The sequence below is a fragment of the Trematosphaeria pertusa genome (assembly GCF_010094035.1).
Source record: "Trematosphaeria pertusa strain CBS 122368 unplaced genomic scaffold BU26scaffold_18, whole genome shotgun sequence".
NCBI classification, from domain to species: domain Eukaryota; kingdom Fungi; phylum Ascomycota; class Dothideomycetes; order Pleosporales; family Trematosphaeriaceae; genus Trematosphaeria; species Trematosphaeria pertusa.
Window position 1 is genome coordinate 169,271 of NW_022987229.1, and position 18,682 is coordinate 187,952.

The 18,682-nt window shown below is 52.3% G+C and overlaps 7 protein-coding genes across 7 annotated transcripts; 3 read left to right on the plus strand and 4 right to left on the minus strand.

The window, feature by feature from the left end:
* Positions 1 to 162: 162 nt before the first annotated feature.
* On the minus strand, positions 163 to 1,096 carry BU26DRAFT_581873 (uncharacterized protein; the record flags this gene model as incomplete). Its single annotated transcript, XM_033834510.1, has 2 exons — positions 490 to 1,096; positions 163 to 433 (listed from the first exon to the last, which is right to left on the minus strand). The coding sequence occupies exons 1-2, from the start codon at positions 1,071 to 1,073 to the stop codon at positions 163 to 165; spliced, it is 855 nt and encodes a 284-aa protein (XP_033677895.1). The 5' UTR covers positions 1,074 to 1,096.
* Positions 1,097 to 1,911: 815 nt separating this feature from the next.
* On the minus strand, positions 1,912 to 3,326 carry BU26DRAFT_555056 (uncharacterized protein; the record flags this gene model as incomplete). The annotated part of the gene is made up of 3 exons (XM_033832302.1): positions 1,912 to 2,542; positions 2,606 to 3,000; positions 3,120 to 3,326. The coding sequence occupies 3 exons, from the start codon at positions 3,324 to 3,326 to the stop codon at positions 2,248 to 2,250; spliced, it is 897 nt and encodes a 298-aa protein (XP_033677896.1). The 3' UTR covers positions 1,912 to 2,247.
* Positions 3,327 to 5,728: 2,402 nt separating this feature from the next.
* Positions 5,729 to 7,269, plus strand: BU26DRAFT_120789 (U-box-domain-containing protein). Its single transcript, XM_033819522.1, has 3 exons — positions 5,729 to 6,263; positions 6,341 to 6,959; positions 7,059 to 7,269. The coding sequence occupies exons 1-3, from the start codon at positions 6,014 to 6,016 to the stop codon at positions 7,111 to 7,113; spliced, it is 924 nt and encodes a 307-aa protein (XP_033677897.1). The 5' UTR covers positions 5,729 to 6,013; the 3' UTR covers positions 7,114 to 7,269.
* BU26DRAFT_523895 (uncharacterized protein) lies at positions 7,078 to 8,175 on the minus strand. Its single transcript, XM_033830160.1, has one exon. It carries the CDS (start codon positions 8,044 to 8,046, stop codon positions 7,426 to 7,428), a length of 621 nt encoding a protein of 206 aa, XP_033677898.1. The 5' UTR covers positions 8,047 to 8,175; the 3' UTR covers positions 7,078 to 7,425.
* A 254-nt stretch (positions 8,176 to 8,429) lies between these two features.
* On the minus strand, positions 8,430 to 9,682 carry BU26DRAFT_438089 (glycoside hydrolase family 28 protein; the record flags this gene model as incomplete). Its single annotated transcript, XM_033824275.1, has 3 exons — positions 8,430 to 8,975; positions 9,023 to 9,179; positions 9,228 to 9,682. The coding sequence occupies 3 exons, from the start codon at positions 9,680 to 9,682 to the stop codon at positions 8,430 to 8,432; spliced, it is 1,158 nt and encodes a 385-aa protein (XP_033677899.1).
* Positions 9,683 to 10,432: 750 nt separating this feature from the next.
* BU26DRAFT_523897 (FMN-linked oxidoreductase) lies at positions 10,433 to 12,259 on the plus strand. Its single transcript, XM_033830161.1, has one exon. The coding sequence runs from the start codon at positions 10,473 to 10,475 to the stop codon at positions 12,186 to 12,188; it is 1,716 nt and encodes a 571-aa protein (XP_033677900.1). The 5' UTR covers positions 10,433 to 10,472; the 3' UTR covers positions 12,189 to 12,259.
* A 510-nt stretch (positions 12,260 to 12,769) lies between these two features.
* On the plus strand, positions 12,770 to 13,126 carry BU26DRAFT_570325 (uncharacterized protein; the record flags this gene model as incomplete). The annotated part of the gene is made up of 1 exon (XM_033833993.1): positions 12,770 to 13,126. One exon carries the CDS (start codon positions 12,770 to 12,772, stop codon positions 13,124 to 13,126), a length of 357 nt encoding a protein of 118 aa, XP_033677901.1.
* Between the last annotated feature and the right edge of the window lie 5,556 nt (positions 13,127 to 18,682).

Consider the following 18,682-nt stretch of genomic DNA (forward strand, 5'->3'; position numbering starts at 1 on the left):
GCCCCAAGATTCACGCACTTCATCACGAGATACCAAATTCCCCCCTTCACACTGCAACATGGAACGAACTGTAGGAAAAGCATACTTACCTCGCTCTCCAAGCGCTAAGTCAATCGATACAATCTGCAAAACAATCTATTCCCGCCCCTCTTTTCCAACTCGTCACTCATCAAACTCAATTCCTGGATGCATTCTCTCCAAATGCCTCACATAGTGATCTTTCCTCACAAATCCCCGTCGACTGCGCCTGCACCATGACACCTTGCACGTAAATTGGTTAGCAAGGGCGTCACGTCCAGCTTCCTTTCGGTGCTTGCGCGTCGAATGGTGGCGCTCAAGATCGTTCTTGGTGCAGAGTACAAGGGTGCAAGGAGGAAAGCGGCAGGGGAAGACGCGTTCACGCACTCTGCGGTCACGCTTGTTAGACTCGGGCCTGGGGAAATCGTCAGCAGCCAGGATGTAAGTGCAAGCGTTGTGTGTTCTACGTACCTCGAACGTTGGACAGGGGTCTGGTCATCATTGGCCGATCTAGTTACTTGTTCATGGCCTGCAACGAAGTAATCGGTAGGGGAAGGCTGCTTTGCGGTATTGCAAGCAGACACTTGCTCCGCGCCATGGACGGCGGCGTGGAAGAAGTTTGAGGGCAGTGTACTGGATTCCGGCATTCCGATCATTGGGAAAGTCACATCAAAGGGCGCATCTGATGCAAATGGGAGGGGCTCATCCGATCCAAATGGGAGCTCAGAACCAAGGGAGAAGTCCAGTAAACCAGAACCAATATCAGCACAAGGTTCAGGAAACACAGGCACGGTATACCCGGATCCGTGCAGATCCGAATAATGTCCAGTCCCAAGTTCCAGAGCTTCTAATTCCTGCATCGCACTTAAAAGGGAGTCTAAGTCCACTAACCCGGGGCCTACGTCGGAGTCCAGGGCAGTGGGCATAGGGCCAACATCTTCATTCGCGTGCGAGCCTGAACCGACCTCTTTGTCAACTTGATCATCGATTGTCGGATCGCCAACCGATTCAAGATCAGAGTAGACATAGTCTGCCCAGGGATTGTGAGCATCCATCTTGAGAAATGAAAAAATGTTGGTCCAATATGGAAGAGAGAGGCTGAAGGAAGCAAGAGCAACGAATCAGGGAGAGGGGCGTGGGCAACGGCTCCAGGCAAAGTGTCGGGAATTTTTGTATGGCTAAGAGCAAAAGGGAATGTCCCCGAGCCAATGAGTCCAATGTTTTATACCTACATTCCACCGTCGCCTCAGCTGATGCCAAGCATATAAAAGGCGTACACAGGGGCGCCCCCAAAGGTTTCCGACCGTTCTGATTTGGAATCAACGCAAGTTCGACCAAGGCATTCCGCTTCTCCAAGTCGCAAAAATAGACAATGAGACTCACACCGCCCTGAAAGGTTCACGTGGCAGTCAAGGGATAAGTCTAACTGGCTAACGAGGGGCACGATGCGGACGTCATCGGAAGTACAAAGTACGCGAGGTACAGTAATCAATGCGGCTCCCATGCGGCTGAGAACGCGTGGGCGCTAAGTGCGGCTCAACTGGTGCGTTCGTGCGGGTTTTCGGACTTAATGGTCCTAGGTGGTGAGGCGTTCGAGGCCCGGGCGCGAGAACATAGGTGGAGCAACAGCTGTCGGATGAAACGGATGCGCGCACCATTGTCAGCGAGCGGAGGAGGACGTGGGCGTGGTGTTGGAGAATCAGTGGAGCGAAGTCCACGAGACGGAGTACGTGGTTTGATTGGCCTGCATTATTCCGAACCTGGTCTAGCGCCCTGTCCACGGGTGCGCCTCCCGAGGTCAGTTCGAGAGGCTAATTCAGTCCGCTACTATATTTTGAACTTAGAATCGATGCCTGTTTCTTGAGAGCCTTGTACATAGATCAAACTAATTCTGCCTAGGGTATCCCGCGTCGCTCTGCTTGAGGCTGCGCAAACAAGTGCTTTACATACGGAGGACGCTTTGTGGTAAGTAGTGTAAAAAGAGGACTGTGAAGGACATGAAAGTAGGCATAAAAGCTGGTAAGGTAGCAAATACAGTGATATTCGGTAACGATAGGGACCGCATACCACCTATCGCCCAATGGCGAAGAAACCATCCGAGCCTCTTGTTACCCACTACCCGGAAAAGTCTATTCACTCCTGTCGCTCCCATCCTCCAGGCATGACGGCGACGAGAAGCACCTCCAATGAGCACCAGAGACCAGAGTAATGTGTATAGCAAGAATGGAGTTACTCAGAGCTGCTATCCTCACCATCTTCCAGCTTGAGGTCCGGGTGCATTCTCTCCATGTGTCTCATATAGTGGTCCTTCCTCGCCCAACCCTCCTTGCCTCGCTTGCACCAGGGTACCTTGCACCTAAGAAGACCGACGGCATCCCCCGAGTGCGTAGCGTCGTTGCGGTGCTTCTTGGTTTTAAGGTGGCGCTCGAGATCGTTCCGCGACGTGAAAGCGCGCGTGCAGGAATGACGAGTGCATGGAAAGCGACGCTTGCGAGACCCAGAATTGAGGCGAGGGCCTTGTTGGCTGGAAGGGCTTGTTAGTCATTTCAGACTCATGCAGTAGGATGCCGACAAGAGGTTTACTCACTTGGGTGCTTGCGGAGTGCCGGAATAGATGGGGCTCATCAACTTTTTCAAGTCCAAAGGTGATCGCTCAAGACCAGCGGATATGTCCGAAGAGCTGAGGCTCTCGCCGTCACAGGATGCTGAACGCTGCGACAGGGTAGCTTGAGGACTATCCAGCAGTAAATCGAGGTCGAAAGACTCGATGTCCAGGCTGAAATCAGGTAGTTCAGGATCAATGATCTGTTGAGCATTTGGACCGGACGAGGCTGATGTGCTGGCTTGACTGTAGGACGATCCACCCGTGGCAGGCGCAAAAGGTGACCGAGGGGGAATTGAGTTGTTGGATAACGAAGTCCGAGTGCCGAATTCATTCAAAGATTGGTCAAGTGCATTCTCAGAATACGCGGGGAGGGTTGTCTAGGCCCGTCAGATACAGTGGGTGGTATGGGGATCGAGGGATATGTGCTACCGGATAGGGGTATGTGAATGTGGCCGTATTACTTAGTGAATGCAACTCATCAACAAGGCCGACTGACTCGGGTGACAACGGCGGCGCGATCCACATTTGTTGGGCTGGCTGTTGGGAATGGTGGATGTTCAAATATGGCTGAAGTTGAGATGGGAAGCCGAAGTGGTTGTAACCGCAGGTATAGCCCTAGTAAATCATCGTCAATAACTCCTCCGGGAAGGATCATCAAAGAGTGACAAGCTACCCACCAGGCTCCAAGGCTGACCATAGACATGATCATGGCAGCTGCGTTGGCATTGGAGAATCTGGTGGGAAAGTTGTCCGCATGATTGACAGCTACTCTGTGTGCCACTGGTCAAGCCAGCCGACATAGAGCCCACCAGGTCTCCCGATGAAGGTCCATGATTTGGATCTCCCAGCGCAGGCGTCAACATCCAAGAAAGTGAGCCCATATCGTAAGTAGGAAGATTGTCATCGTCTTTGCTTCTTGCGAATGAGACGGCATCCATTCTGCGAGTATGGATCACCCTCAAGGAGTTGGATGCACGTAATAGAAGAACGAAAAATCTGGTACAGAGCCATGGCGGGGTTGGTGATCTTTATATGATTTAAAACTCTAGAGCACGCAGCAGTGCTTTGAGAGAGCGTAGAAGGGAGAAAAGAGCGTAAAGAGGGGAGAAAAGCGTTGACCTTTATACATCCCGACAGACTCAACAGAGGGACGAAGGACCATATGGCTCAGGACGCCAAAACACAGCCGTGGCGGATTCACCCTACTCAAGGGGCAACCTCACCGGTGCATGTCGCACCGTGTGCTGTAGGGCAAGTGGCGCTTTGCACGCCGCTATCCTCGACGCTGCGCCATACTCCGGACCCAGAGCGCGTTCCTACGGGGAGAGGAATATGCCTCGTTTTTGAGGCTTGACACGTTGCACGGACCTAGGTCATCGGTTTGGCTCGTCGAGCACTCAGCCTTGTGGCCCGGCGCCTTAAATTACCTTGGCACGTGTCGAATGGTTTCCGCGAAGATGCCTCACACGCTCAATGGAGAGCGCCTTAGAGATGAGATCCAGCGCCACCTTTCTTAAGAAATGAGGCGGTGCGCTGTCGCGTAGGAACAGTGCCGCTTCGAGGTTAACCAATTAGTCTTCCTCGCCCCACGCGCCGAGGATGAACTACCCTTGGCGCGTGGGGCGAGTATTTTCCTTCTCAGATCGGGAAATCAGCTTACGAGCAGATTAAGCGTATTTGCAGCCTCAGAGCCGGGGCATCGCACGACCCCTTGGCTCTCGAGCTCAGCTCTTTGCAGCTATGCATTTTCTAGTCACAGTGCAGACGCAGCTGAGAAGGGAGTGCAGTGCGGAGAGGTCGGCAGATCTTAGAGATTATCCCTCCCAAGCTGGAGACTCCGTGAATCCGTAGTATCGGCTCTCCGCTCCGAAAGTTGTAGTTTTGAATGTCATGGTTGGGGACGGGTTAAGGCAGCTACAATTCCTGAGATATAAGGAACTTCCAAGTCGCGTACTGTCTCATTTGGCGACCCTTCGTTCCCGATTCGTCGCCTATTCGCTTCAATGCCGCCTTCCAGACAACCCTCACGCTATTCTTTTCGAAGTATCCTGCATCCAGATGCCAAACGAAGACGTTAAAGTTACCGACGGCGTCCTCTGTGCTCACAGCCTCATAAATGGCTGACTTTAAGACGACGACGAGGAGCATGTCTCGTAGCTCGCGTAGCTCGGGTTCTTTTGCGACTCTGGCCTGCGTCATCTTCCGAGCATCGTCCAGGATATCCGCGCTCGATCGATCATCCTCTCCGGATCCTTCAGGAAAATGCCACGGCGAACGCAGATTAGGCCCTTCATGGTCGCCCGGCAGTACTCCCAATCATGGAGAATGGGACTATATTGTGGAGGATCATCCATCATTTGCCAAGGTCGATAATAAACGTGCTTCAAGACTCGCTAGTGCCACTTTCGGAGTAGCTCGATGTCCTTTTTGATATCTCTTTTCAAAAGCGGAAATATGATGAACTCTGCTTCCCGATTTGAGCGGCTGACGCCAAAGTGCATCGCGTGGTTGATGGCCGGGAAATACGCTTTCTGCTTGCCTGCTCCATCCTCTTGATTGAGCAATTCATAGAGTTGATTCTGATCTTCGATGTTTAGGAGAGACGTAATTTGAAATTTGGCGCAGCGATGAGGCCAGCAGATAGGCAGCTCGCGACTCAAAAGAGCTATGACGTAGTTTGAATTCGTAGAAGCCCTGAGGGGCCGGGTTGATGATTGATTAATTGACTTTTCTCGTTTTGAGTCACCAAAATTAAGGAAAGAGAGCAGGGTATCACAGAACCACGGGGAGGCATGAGTCGATCCGGGTTGATGAGTCATACCCGGAGACGAATCGCGTGGAGTATGCGGGCGCGAGGTTTCGATACATCAACGAACTCGCGGACGTCGCTTTCTTTAATGCTAAGGCCATCTCGCTGGAGTGCCCGGGAGCGACGTTGGGGTTTTCTCCTAGACGCGCTATCCGAAATGGTCCTAGCGTTAGGGCTGTCCTTTATCTCATGCCATTTTCCTACCTAAGGTATACAACCCCACCGCTTGAAGGATAGTATGGAGTACCAGAGTGCCGCGTTACCTAGGCACAGGTAGTTCACGCTGCACGAACACAAGGCTGTGCATATGCGCGTAGCCGCTGAAGGTCGTGGCGCTCACCAGCACACCACCCGCCTTCAGCCCATCGTCCTCGCCCACCACTTCCAAGAAGAACTCCAGCCCTACCTCCACTGCCCACAGCATCACTATCGCCGCGCTGCTCAGTCATCACCCTCGGTCTGCGCCTCTAGAACTTTCCACGCCCTGCATCCACAAAACCACCCCACTGGCCCCGCGCTCCGCCTCGCGTGTCTAAACTCCGACCTCCGCGCCAGCGTTCGCCCTTAGTAGTCTCACCACCATGCCCCCAGGCAACGAGTACGCGGCCGAGCAGCTCAAGAACCAAGGCAACGCGCACTTCAAAAATGGCGAGTACGAAGCCGCCGAGACGCTGTACAGCCAGGCGATCCAGAAGAACAGCAAGAACCCGCTGCTGTTCACCAACCGCGCGAATGCGCGCCTCAAGCTCGAGAAGTGGGAGGGCGTCATTGACGACTGTATACGGAGTATCGAGCTCATGAAGGAGAACATGAAGGCATTTTTCTACTTAGGTGAATACAGACCGGGGCGGCGAGCAGAGTATGTTTGAAGGGAAAGATGGATAAGTTGCTGACATGCTCGGGAACAGCGCAGGCGCAACTCAGCATAAACCACCCCAACGAAGCGCTCTCGTCCGCGCTGATGGCGTACGACCTCTGCACGCACTCCGCGCAGCAAACCTCCAACGCCGCCACAATCTCCGCGCTAGTGCTCAAGTGCAAAAAGGCGAAATGGGACATCCGCGAGCGCGAGCGCATACGGCGGCGGGCAGACCTGCTCGCCGAGCTCGAAGCCACGCTCGAAACGGAGTACAAGAAAGACGTCGACGACATCGAAGCGCGGATCGAGAAGCAGGAGGTGGGCCGGATAGAAGGCCAGGAGGAGAAGGAAGAGCGGAAGAAGGAGTTTGAGAAGAAGAGAGATGATCTGCGGACGGCGTTTACGTTGAGCGACCCAGAACACCTGCAGAAGAGAGAAGTGCCGGACTACCTCGTCGACGGGATAACGTTCGAAATCATGCACGACCCGGTCGTCACGAAGAACGGGCGGTCCTACGAGCGCGCGACTATAATAGAGCATTTGAAGCGCAGTGCGACGGATCCGTTGACGAGAGAACCGCTTACTATCGCGGAGCTGCGGCCGAATATTGCATTGAAGGAGGCGTGTACCGAGTTTATGGAGCAGAATAGTGGCTGGGTTTATGATTGGTAGGTTGGATTCTACCTGTCGCAGGTGAGTTGGGCGGGGTAAAAGGGCAGGAGGTGTTAACAGGGTTTTGTAGGAATGCGTGCTGACGAAGTGTCCAGTGAGGATGGTGAGATGGATAGGGATTCCCGCTGGGCGCATCTTTCGTCTTGGTAGGAACAGGACGGACGAGAAGCGAGGATGAGTGCTTGGAACTCGTTTCGGATAAGCGTGCATGGCATGAGCATGCAATGGAGAGTCAGGGATCTCCATTCTGGCGTTTGTGTCCGCGGTTTAGTGAGCGTTCTGCGAAGACAGTATCTGCATACCCCGTACAGTACAGTTCCAGGATTCCGTGTGTGCGTAAACCAGCCGCACTTCCAAATCAAATCAAATACGAAGGGTATAAGTCCCAAACGCCCTCCCAGAGCAATCCGATTCCCATCCCAAGTCCAACATTAGTGCCACCATGCACACGCAGAGGACGGCCTATACTTTCTGCACCGCAGGCGCAACATCCCCCTGCTGCCGCTCCTCCTCATACACATCCCCCTTCCTCACGCCCTCCATATCCTCCGCCCCGCTATCCACCTTCTTCCCCTCCTTAACCTTCTCTTCCTTCCCCGCCTCCCTATACAGATTCGGAAAACTCCTCTGCCGCCTCAACGCCCCCTCATCCCCATCCTCCTCGCCCCTCACCCGATGCCGACTCGGCGGCTGACTCCTCTTCCTAACCTCTCTCTCCTCCCCCTCGATAATCGGGCTACGGCTCCTCCTCGCGCGGCCCCTCAGCGTGTGATCCGGCTCGGCGTCGCTCCTCCTCCGGTTCTTCTTCATAGCCGGCGGAGGGGAGATTGACGACGATGATGACGCGCGGTGGTGCTTCCGGTGATGATGTCTATGCCGCGAGCCGGAAGCGCGCTCGTGCCCGCGCGAGGGGGAGGGCGCGCGCGGCGGGGAGTGCGAGGACATCCTGCGGCGCTTCAGCCTGCCACGCGGGGTCTCGGTCTCGTCGGCCGTGCCATCCTCGATGAGGGCGTCGCTGCGCGGGTCGCTGGTGAAGTAGACGTGTGGGCGGTCTTCGCGGGTGTGTTCGGCTACGGAAGCCATGGTGGGAAGGCTTCAGAAGTAGGTTGTGGTGTAATGGAGAGTTGCCGGAGGTTCAGGTCTTCGCGAGGCTACGAGGTCGACGCGAGCCTGTGCAGCCTTGTGATGGGAGAAATTGAGGCATGGGGTGAGGTCTGCTGGTGTGGAGAGGGGTTGTGTGCGCTGCTCGTGTGACGGGTGGTGATCCGCTTAGCGCCTGCGGAGAGGTCGAGGTAGCATGGTAGGACGAACGTCATACGACCAGGGCTAGAAACGGGCCGAGGTTCTAGCCTTTTTGGGACGAACCACGATGAACGGGTGCATGAACACCTTGGTCTGGACCGACTATCCCAACCACGGACTTGATTTTATTTATGACGATAAGCTATATGTGGGATTTCGAGGACTCAGGCGTTCCCGCTCAACTGCTGCTTCCATCCAGCCGGACACGTCCCCGTACACCCAAGCCCATTGTCACTGTTGATATTGCTGCAAAGGTATTTGATACTGCCCCCGTTCTTTGGCTTAATATCAATATTCTTGAACTTGAACCCCGTGCACGGTATATTCCGCGAGCAATATAGGCCCGCGCCAACATTATACCTGCTCGTGCCGGTGATATTCTCCCAGGTAACGTCGCTAATCTTTAGGCGACTGCTGTCACAGTTCTGCCAGGTGTAAATGCATGGCGTCACGTAGATGGGTTGGTTGACGTCCTGGAAATTGATGTTGCGGAAGGTAATGTTGCGCACGTAGCCAGTGCCTGGGTAAGTCTTGATCCAGGCGGCGTTGGAGGAGTGGATAGCCGTGATATCCTCGAAAACGACGTTTTCGACGTAGTCAGGCGTGGAGGCTGGGTTGCCAAGGGAGCCAATGACCATGGCGCCGGATTCGTAGCAGGTTACGTTCTTGACGTAGACGTCGCTGCTATTGCCTTTCATTGAGATGCAGTCCTAGTAAGATTAGATGGTCCATAGTTGAAGGAACGGGAGAGATTTACGTCGCCACAGGTTACGACCCAATTTTTGATAGTGACGCCTTTCGTGTTCCATGTATCCGTACCATCCGTGTTAACAGTGTTCCATTGAGAATTTGAGGTGGTGTTCATATCGAGGTTGGTCATCGTTATGTTCTCGGAGTGGGCAACGAACGTATGCCTGTCTCGTCAGCGTTCTATATCGTCTATTGTGTTGGGAGGATTCTACCAGAATTGCGACTGCCTCCACGTAATCCCATCGACAAGCACATTCTTCGCCTTCCACAGCGTGAAGTTGATCGGTCTTCCTTGCATATTGCTACCATTCCGATTGGCATCAATCCACGTCTGGCCGTTGCCGTGGAAAAGCGCTTTCCCGTGGCCCCTGACGTTGAAATTGGTTCCACCCAACCTGAACGCTGTGCATCTCTGCGCGTACGTCACGCCCATACAGGCGCCTTTCCAATAGTTCATGTCGGTGCTCCAGGTGAGCTTGCCCTTGATAGAGATGTCGCAGTTCTCCAGGTTGAGATAGTCCATGACTTTGGCGATAGTGAAGTCACCTTCGGTGATTTCGATTTGACCATTCTTTCCACATTGCTTGAAGGCATCCATGATGGAGATCGCATCGTCTTTACCGCCGCCGTTTGGTGTTACCGTACAGAGGCTTCCTTCCTTGGTCATGCCGGCGAGCGCCGGGACGGCGAAGAGCAGCGAAAGCTGCAAGGCGGTATTGAGGAGCATGGTGATCTGCAGTAAGCACAAGCTCCAGTATGATGGGTTAAGAGCACGCTTGAAGCTTGAAGCAGTGAAGCTTTATAGGACCTTGGTTTGTGGGGTCGTTCCATTAGCCCTGTGAATATGGCGATCATCCGCTTGAATCCTGACCAGGGACCAAAATTCCATAGGGATAAACATAGACTGAATAGACGATAAGATTGGTGCGAAAACTATATTCCTGTCGTTCTCGAGGCATGTGGGCTGCTGGATAGCCGGTTGCTTTTCGGTTATTCGCAGCGCTCAATATACAAAGATTGGAAACCTAGGCATCGCAACGTGGGGAACATCAACAATAGCGACGCCGGCAAATGAGTATATTAAAACCTGGAGAGACCGGGGAATAAGAGACGAGCCACGCCGGAATTCGGCATGTTACGGGGCGTACAGCGGTGGTGACTGTATCCATGGTGGTAGACAAAGGAACAAGGAAGAATAGATCAAGAAAACGATTACTTTTAGCTCTTCCGCAGAGGCTCTTCGCAAAGTGTATCGTAGTTTAATGCTACGTTAGGATAGCTGCAGTGGACGTGTGCGAGAGACAGAGAGAGGGAGACATGAGGAGAGTGAGCAAGTCGAGATTCGGCCAGCGCTAGCTGACTAAGCCTCGAACGTCACCCGCCTTCTGCTACAGCTCCCCGACCAACCATTGCACCACAATTGGCTCTCCTATGCGCGGCAGGACACGCCCATTACCATGATACCGGCCGCTCAGATGCGTGCCTTGCGCGTCCGACCTTCAATCGCTCGCTTGCGTCCTTCCCGCCGCCCGTTTCTCCACCCCACCAGGCACGCCTCGACAGTCGCGACCGATGCACGTTCTGCCGCAACAAGAACGAAGAACCTCATTTATGGCACCGCTCTGACGCTTGCTCTATCATTTGGCTACCTCTATATCACAGATACGCGTGCTAGCGTTCACGAATGGCTCGTCGTTCCGGCTCTCCGACAAATATATCCCGACGGAGAAGATGCGCATCATGCAGGAACACGCATAATGAAGGCTCTGTATAGCTTCGGCTTGCACCCTAGAGAGCGTGGAAACCCAGACGCGGCAGGAGACTTGGAAGTGGAGGTCTTTGGTCATACGTTGAGCAATCCTATCGGAACCTCTGCGGGATTGGACAAAGGCGCTGAGATCCCCACACCTACTTTGCTACTTGGCGCTGGGCTTGTCGAGGTGGGCGCAGTAACTCCGTTGCCCCAAGAAGGGAACCCTAGACCGAGAGTCTTCCGGATACCGTCGCAGAATGCGCTCATCAATCGCTATGGTTTCAATTCTGAGGGTGCGGACATGGTGGCTATCAGGCTACGACAGCGCGTAAGGGAATTTGCATACCATGCCGGCCTTGGGCTCGACGAGGAGGCGGAGCGAGTGGTGCTGGACGGGGAGGCTGGCGTTCCCCCGGGGTCGCTCATGCCCGGTCGGCTTATGGCGGTTCAGATCGCGAAGAACAAAACTACCTCAGAGCAGGATATTGAGGCTGTCAAGAGGGACTATACTAAATGCGTTAACATTCTCGGAAAATATGCCGATATCATCGTGGTCAACGTCTCCAGCCCGAACACTCCTGGTCTCCGCGCACTTCAGAACGTCGAGCCCTTGACGCAACTTCTTAGTAGCGTTGTGGAAGCGGTGCAGAGTATCGACCGCAAGACGAAGCCGGCCATCATGGTCAAAGTCAGCCCAGATGAAGATACAGAAGAGCAGGTATCCGGCATCTGCGAAGCAGTCTGGGATTCTGGCGTTGATGGGGTGATCGTAGGGAATACTACGAAGAAGCGGCCAGACCCTATTCCGAAAGGCTATGTACTTCCCAAGGGCGAAGCCAGCATATTGCTAGAACAGGGAGGATACTCCGGGCCACAGATGTTCGAGCGCACATTGACGCTTGTAAGGAGGTATCGCAAGACGCTAGATGATGGACCAAAGCAACTCCCACCACCGCCTTCAGAAGAGCCGGACATACCCATAGCGGGCCAGTCAACTGGCGACGAGCCCGATGCTTCCATCCTAGGCAAGCTAGAATCCTCAAAAGCAGCCTCAGGAGCCGGTGACGCCGTTGCCTCTGCGGTATCTTCCCTACCCAACGCGTCCGCGGATTTGCATGACGAATTATCAATGCTGCCCACAAATGTCGACGACCTGAGCGAATCCGCGCCTACGATCAAGTTACCATCTCCCTCACTGCCTCCAACGGAAGGAGAGGTCGTCCCACCAGCTCCCACGCCAAACAATCCTCGAAAGGTGATATTCGCCACCGGTGGCATCACTAATGGGAGGCAGGCGAGGGAGATATTGGATGCAGGAGCTAGTGCCGCTCAGGTGTATACAGCGATGATTTATCGCGGCGCCGGAACGATAAGCAGGATCAAAGAGGAGATGAGAGAGGAGGCGAAAAAGAAAAAGTGAAGAAATTAGGCATGGGCTTTCATGTGTAAATATGTGTGTATGAATGCTATGAATATACAGATCCTTCTGCGGCTTATGAGATTCCCTTTGAGATGGTGAGGAGAACATGCGAGGTGCTACGCGGCTCACTCCACCGTCAGAGCATTAATGTCCTCGACGAGGAGGATGTCAAAGCCGAGGAGTAACTTCGCAGAGGTCTATTAAAGTTGACAGCAGTATTGTTCAGGCTTTCCGCTGAATCGAGAGTCAAAAGTAAGTGTACTTCCGAGCACAGCGTAGCCTGAGAGTACAACATCTACGCTGCATAGGTCGGTCGTGTCTCCTTTGTTTAACTATAATTATAGTCTTTCAAACCGCTATTGCGGGGAAGGAAACAAAGACACATAGCCCGCGAGTCTGTCGGGAACAAAGCATTCACACGATCGAGTTGCAAACAAAGTCGGCATCACTTCTCTCCACTTCCACCCTCTAGAGCCGACCAAGCCTGAGTTACCATCAAATCCTTCCACCGCCTTCGTCAAAAAGCACACTTATACATACTCTATATCGAACCGAAATCCTCACTAGCCAGCAACATCACCATGCGGCCCCCAGCCATCCTCGCCCTCCTCCTCTCCGCCACGGCACTCGCCCGCCCCAAAAAACCCGCCGGCATGCCCGGCGGCGTCTATTTCTGCAACCAGCCCAAGTTCCGCGGCGAGTGCGCCTGGCGTCCCCAGTCCAACTATTGCTACATATCTGGCACCGGCGACGAGGCGCCCGACTCAATTGGCCCTGATAAAGGAGGGTATTGCATTATTTATCAGGATGATAAGTGTGGGGAGGAAACGAAGATAAGGGAAATTAGGTATCCGGGGATTGAGAGGTGGTTGGAGAGGTTTGGGAGTATACAGTGTTTTGTAGGAGAGGGGAGGGGGGTGTGGGAGCCGGAGAGTTAGGGTGGGAAGGCGTTTGTTTCGTGCTGAGTCGATGGGGGTTTGAGGGGTCTAAGGGGTAATTGTTGGGTTGGTTCCTTTGCTAATGGCGACGCTTTTAGTGTTGGTGTGCCTGATGGGGAGTAGAGGGGAAAACCTTTGCATGGGGTGATTTTATTGTCGCCTTTTGTTCCGTAGCCAGTCTTCGCTGTCGAAATAGAACATATCACGAAGTTCTCCAGCACTTTTATCGAAGGAAAAGCCTCGGCCTATGATATCCTTCCTTATCTTGAGGGATTTCCATATGATGGGAATTCCATTCGTACCATCCACAGCATGTTTTGTGAGCATCTCCTTTCCGTAGAGCGAGAAAGCGCCATGTGTGTGGGAGAGGCACGTTTCGAGCGCATTGCCCGCATTCTCACTCGACACTGCAACCATGGCCAGCAATTGTAGAATTTTTAATGGGTCCGGAAAGAAAGAGCAGGAAAGAACACCATATTCTCCAGCCTCTTGACCTTTGGCTTTTGTGGAAGCACCAAGGCCTCGGAGACATATACTCCAACTGGGAATGTTTTGAAAACGAGGAAGCGCCATTCCTAAATTTTCCCTCGGCTTTTATTATCTGGAATATGCTCCATCTAGGCAGTTGCAAAGTCACGGTGTGTGCCGAGAGGTAATTTAATTATGATATATGTCCTAATTTCTTCCAGGGACCCCAAAATAGATTCGAACTCGGGACAAGCCACATTAATAATTGGTACCTTTGCTTCTAGCCCCGGAGAAGCTACGTATCGGACTCGATAAACTGCAGAATTTGTATTCCTTCCAGGAAGACGAGTCGGAGCGAGAAAACATACCGCATAGTGATCCGTTTTCGAGAAAAGAAGGCTGGAGAAACATTCCATGATTGCATGCAGAGCAAGCTTCCAGTCTTCACGGCGATCTCAGATTCTGCCTTGAATTGATGTGAGCCTGTAATTGCATCAACGTGTAGTAGTCGCATTTCTGAGCCAAATCTCTCGTAGCATGATCGCTACTTCCAGAAGTTTTACCAGTCCGACTCTGTCGCGCAACCAAAGAACATAGAAGTCATGTTTTCTTGGCATAGCGTGTGAAACCAGGACCCAGGCAGCATACCAGAGCAAAAGTTCAAGGAGTTTGAGATTCTGTGAGGGGGAATTTGACGCCAGCAATCCATTGAGTGTATAGCAACCCGCTTTTGGTGTTCTGGGCTTTCCTTTACGGTAGCTACAGGAGACGCACGGTATCGTTTCTCTTGTTTGGAACAGCAAAACGGTCCATAGGATCCTTCCTTGGACTTTTGGACGAACGATAGAGACCTTCCGAACAATGACTACACGTATTCCAGCGTAAAGAGTTTCGGAGCCGCCAACAACACTCCATGGAAAGGTATTTCAAGGACTTCGGGATCCCAAAGAAACGCGGAAAAGATATGCATAGCCATTCGGTTCCTTTGGGACTCCCGAAGCCAAATCGCGAAAACATGTCTTGCCTTGCAAGTATTTTTTATTCCTTTTAAGAAACGCAAGCGCATGGGCAGGCGCAAAATCCACTGACACCTGGTTTACTTTTTTGGACTAGTTTTCCATCCTCCATGAAGACATTGTGATACGTATTTCATTCCTCTAAGCCAAAGTCCGTAGAGAATTGCATTGATTGTTTAGAGTCTAAGACCGCAGTGACATCGTTTAGGTGTTTTGGAGATTGGAATTGGAAGCCAGAGCCTCCGCGCATAAAATTAGAAGCGTGCCCGTAGAAGCCCCAGGGTGACACACAAGGCTTAGGAAACAGCTCTGCATCTCCGGGCGCAACATGCCTCGGCATCCATCGTAGTATTGGGCTAGAGAGCAAGAGCAGCATGAGAACGTCTCGTAATGCTTTGAGAGTCCAGAAGCCAACCGTACCACCAAGAACTCTCCATTTACCTTGGAGGAGTCCACTTCCAGGAAGACATTTCTGGATCTTTGTTCAGTTTTAGTTCGGCGATATAAACGCATTCCATCTGCAATCGGATCGCGACTTTGGGATCCACTTCTGCTCGCAACCCAGGTAAATTTACATGACGAGGCGTGATATCGTGTTAGACGTCGCCAGAGCAGCAATGGGGTTGAAGCCATGGCTATAGAAAGCTCGGGACCATAATTCCCATTGAATGCAATGCCTTGTGGTTTTGGAAGTTTGCGACGCGGACTGGCGTATGCTGTGCGTAGATCTCTTTTCTTTCTTAAGGAACGTGTCGACTTAGGAAGGGCTTTTGTAGACTCCCGAGCTCCCAAAGACTGGGAGACGACAGGGAATCATCTGGTACAAGGGTAGCAACTTTATGAGAGCTCGACCTTGTGGAAGCATAATCTTGCTGCGAGATCGAATGTGGAGTCGGGAGGAAGCGGAACAGCCATGCTTCATTCCCGTTGGCAATTTCGAGAGACGTAAGAGCTGGTAGGACTATTTCCCGCCCCGATGACACCTTTTGTACGCGGAACACACACCATCAAGGCTACACCCCATTGCTTTCATATGCCAGCGGAGCGGAGTCAATTCTCGTATTAGTGTCCATTTTCCAGGTCCAGAAGAAGAGGAAGCCATCGAAGTGGTCGAAGCTAAATTTTGGAATCCCCATCTTCCCAGAAACCATACAATATGTAGAGTAGCAATTGTGAGTCCCGAAGGACAAAAATGTCTTCCCTTCATCTCGGCAGATTTGGGACTTCGCTGGGCCGGAGCCATTCATATTTCCTGCAAGATCTTTGGAAGGCCCAGGGAAGCAGCAAGACCATTCGCTCGAGCCCATGAGACTTCTAAAGCTGGGCAAGTCGCCAGACAGCATCATCTCTGCGTCGAGTGTGTTTTGGAGGAATCAAGAGTGGTGAAGGCGTGGATCGGGAATCGTGTTGTTTCTCGGAGTCCAGTTCCACGGGGCCATGTTGTGGCAGAGATGTGCAGTTTTCAGGTTCAGGAGGAGAAGAGCCATCTACATCGTGTGGTAGCTTTTTAGAAAAGCCAGGAGGCTCGGAAGCATACGTTGAAGTGCCTTAGGCTTTGAGATGAAACGAGGAGATTAAAACAGAAGACCATACGCCGAGTCGTGTGAAGGTTTTAGACAGCACAGGTTTCCACAAGGCCATATATACAGTACCAAATAGTTTTAGAAGTCTCGAAGAGCCGGTAAGACCATTCCTTCAGACAGATAGAGGTTCCTATAGATCTAGAAGCCACGCAAACCATGCCTCCAGCATGCGAAAGTTTGAAAGGCCCGAAGAAGCCAGCATACATCTTAGGGAGCGATGATTTAGGAGACCACAGCTCAGAAGCACATTCTGACGGAGCTGCTCCTATTTTAGAAGAGTGAGAGAAAGGATGCATCATCGTGTCTGAACACAGCTTCTCGAAGCACAGTCCGAAACGGCATACTCAGCACACAGCTGGTGTTTAGAGGCGCGAAAGAAGCCACCCGTAGATGTCTTTGGGTAGGTATCTGTCAACCCAGCCCCCAAGAGTCATAATGTCATAGTATACTACTTTCGGGAGCGGGAGGAAGAAATACATATGCACCTCTGAAAGTATATTGAGGAGACCATGCTTGGGTATGATGATTTCTTTTCGGGGCCCCGAGAGGAGAGAAGGGCATCACATTTGATCTAGGCAATTTGGGAGATCGCGTCCAACAAAGCACAATTGATATAAACGAGATTTTAGGAGGAAAGGCCGAAGGGACGAGCCATGTTTCGCCTGTTAGTAGACTTTTGGAGTCTAGCTTTCCAAGAGCTCATGCAAGAGAGTTGGATCCGCTATGGAGCGCGCAGCCCAGACGCGCATGCGCAGTATCCGAGTCTTTTTGGAGAACAGCTTGCAGAAGGCAATGTTGATTTCGGGTATTCCGTTTTGGAGATCCAGAAGGCGCGGAAAACGTGACTTCAAGGTTCTTGCCGTTCAGCTTGTAGAATCCAGAGTCCCTCGTCCACAGTTCCATACCTACCACGTTGTGAAGTTTCAAAGCCTCAAAGAACGAAGCATCTATATTCAACGGGACGAATCCGCGAGACCCGGCGCATATTTATCATTGGTGCCATCTTTTAGAGCTTGCGAAGTCGAAACCACCATGTTTGGTATCGAGCAAAGCTTGTGAAGTCCAGACTCAGTGTTGGAAAAAGCCACATAGTCCCAGGCAGCGACATTTCGGAGGCTAGATGGAAGGAGACATATATCCCAGATGGTGAGGTTATTGCGGAGATCCTGGCCAAAGAGCCATGGAAGGTCAGGAATTGTTTTTGTAGAGCTCCAGAAGGACGCAGACATATGTCTGGGAGTTCGCGAGTTTGGATCCCTACGTCCAGAGAGCGACCATGGTACAGATTCGTGAAATGTTTTTTTTTGAACGGCAGAAGAACAGAACGCATAGCATGCCGTCAGACAACCTAATTCTGCGTCCGCTCCCACGAGCTCATGAACACTATCCTAGAAGACTTTTCGAGAGCCGCGACGGCGCAGCAGCATGGAGCGCCACTTCTTCAATTTCCAGCCCTCCTGATCCAAGGGACCATTTTGCAATGATTCCATGCACTTTAGAGTCCAGAACAAACTCTCTCATACGTGAGAAAGTGATAGATTTCCGAAGGAAGTACACCGTCCGTCCATCTAGACACCCGCATGCCAACGAGCACACCCTCTTTTTTTTTTTGCCGAAGCTCCCAAGCATGACACACATCTCCTCCTTCATTTTTTTCGTCGAAGTCGCAGCTCCCCAACGCCGCATGTGACAGCACTAGATACCTTTTAGAGTCTCCAGCGGAGAAGAGAAGAGAACTGAGGCATAATTCTGCATCGACGGACGTTGTAGAGCCGTAGACCCAGGAAGCAAGACCAAGTTTCACCTGATCCACTCTTTTTCTTCGAGATGCGCAATGGACGCTGCTGCACATGGGTGGCCCACTTTCTCTTTTCTCCGCCGCGCCCACAGCTCCCGACCGAGAAACCATCATCTGGTCGGAAACCAATTTCTGACTTCCAAGGCAGCAAGGGAACCATGTAGCTGACTTGTCGAATTTTCGAAGTCCAGATCCCAGCTCTCGAGACACCATAAACAGCAGGAAATGTACTTTGGACTTCCCAGGAAACCCGAGGCGAGCATTCCGTGCCGCCCTGCGGCTTTTTCGGCATCCGGATCCAGGTTACAGAAGACACCATGTCTTCGATGTCCTCGTAATTGAGAGGCTTTTAGAGCTTCGGGAGCAGCAACCACATGACGCTGCATCCAGAATCATTTTAGAGGGCTCCAAGAACACGACCATTTGACGAATTTTGTCCAATTTAGAGCCCCCCTAAGGCGAAGAGTGCAGTGTGAGGAAGAAGAGCAGCGAGGCCGGATGCAGGTTTTTATACAACCAGTGCTCATCCCGTCCCACCTGTGCTGAGGCTTGCTCACGTGAACTGGACGCTGCTGCAATACCTGGACTGGCGAAGCTGGCGTAAAGACCGGGCACGGAAAGACTACCAGCACGAGTAGGTAGAGCTGCATATGAGCGAGCGAGTTTGAAAGCGGTACACGTGATGGAAGGG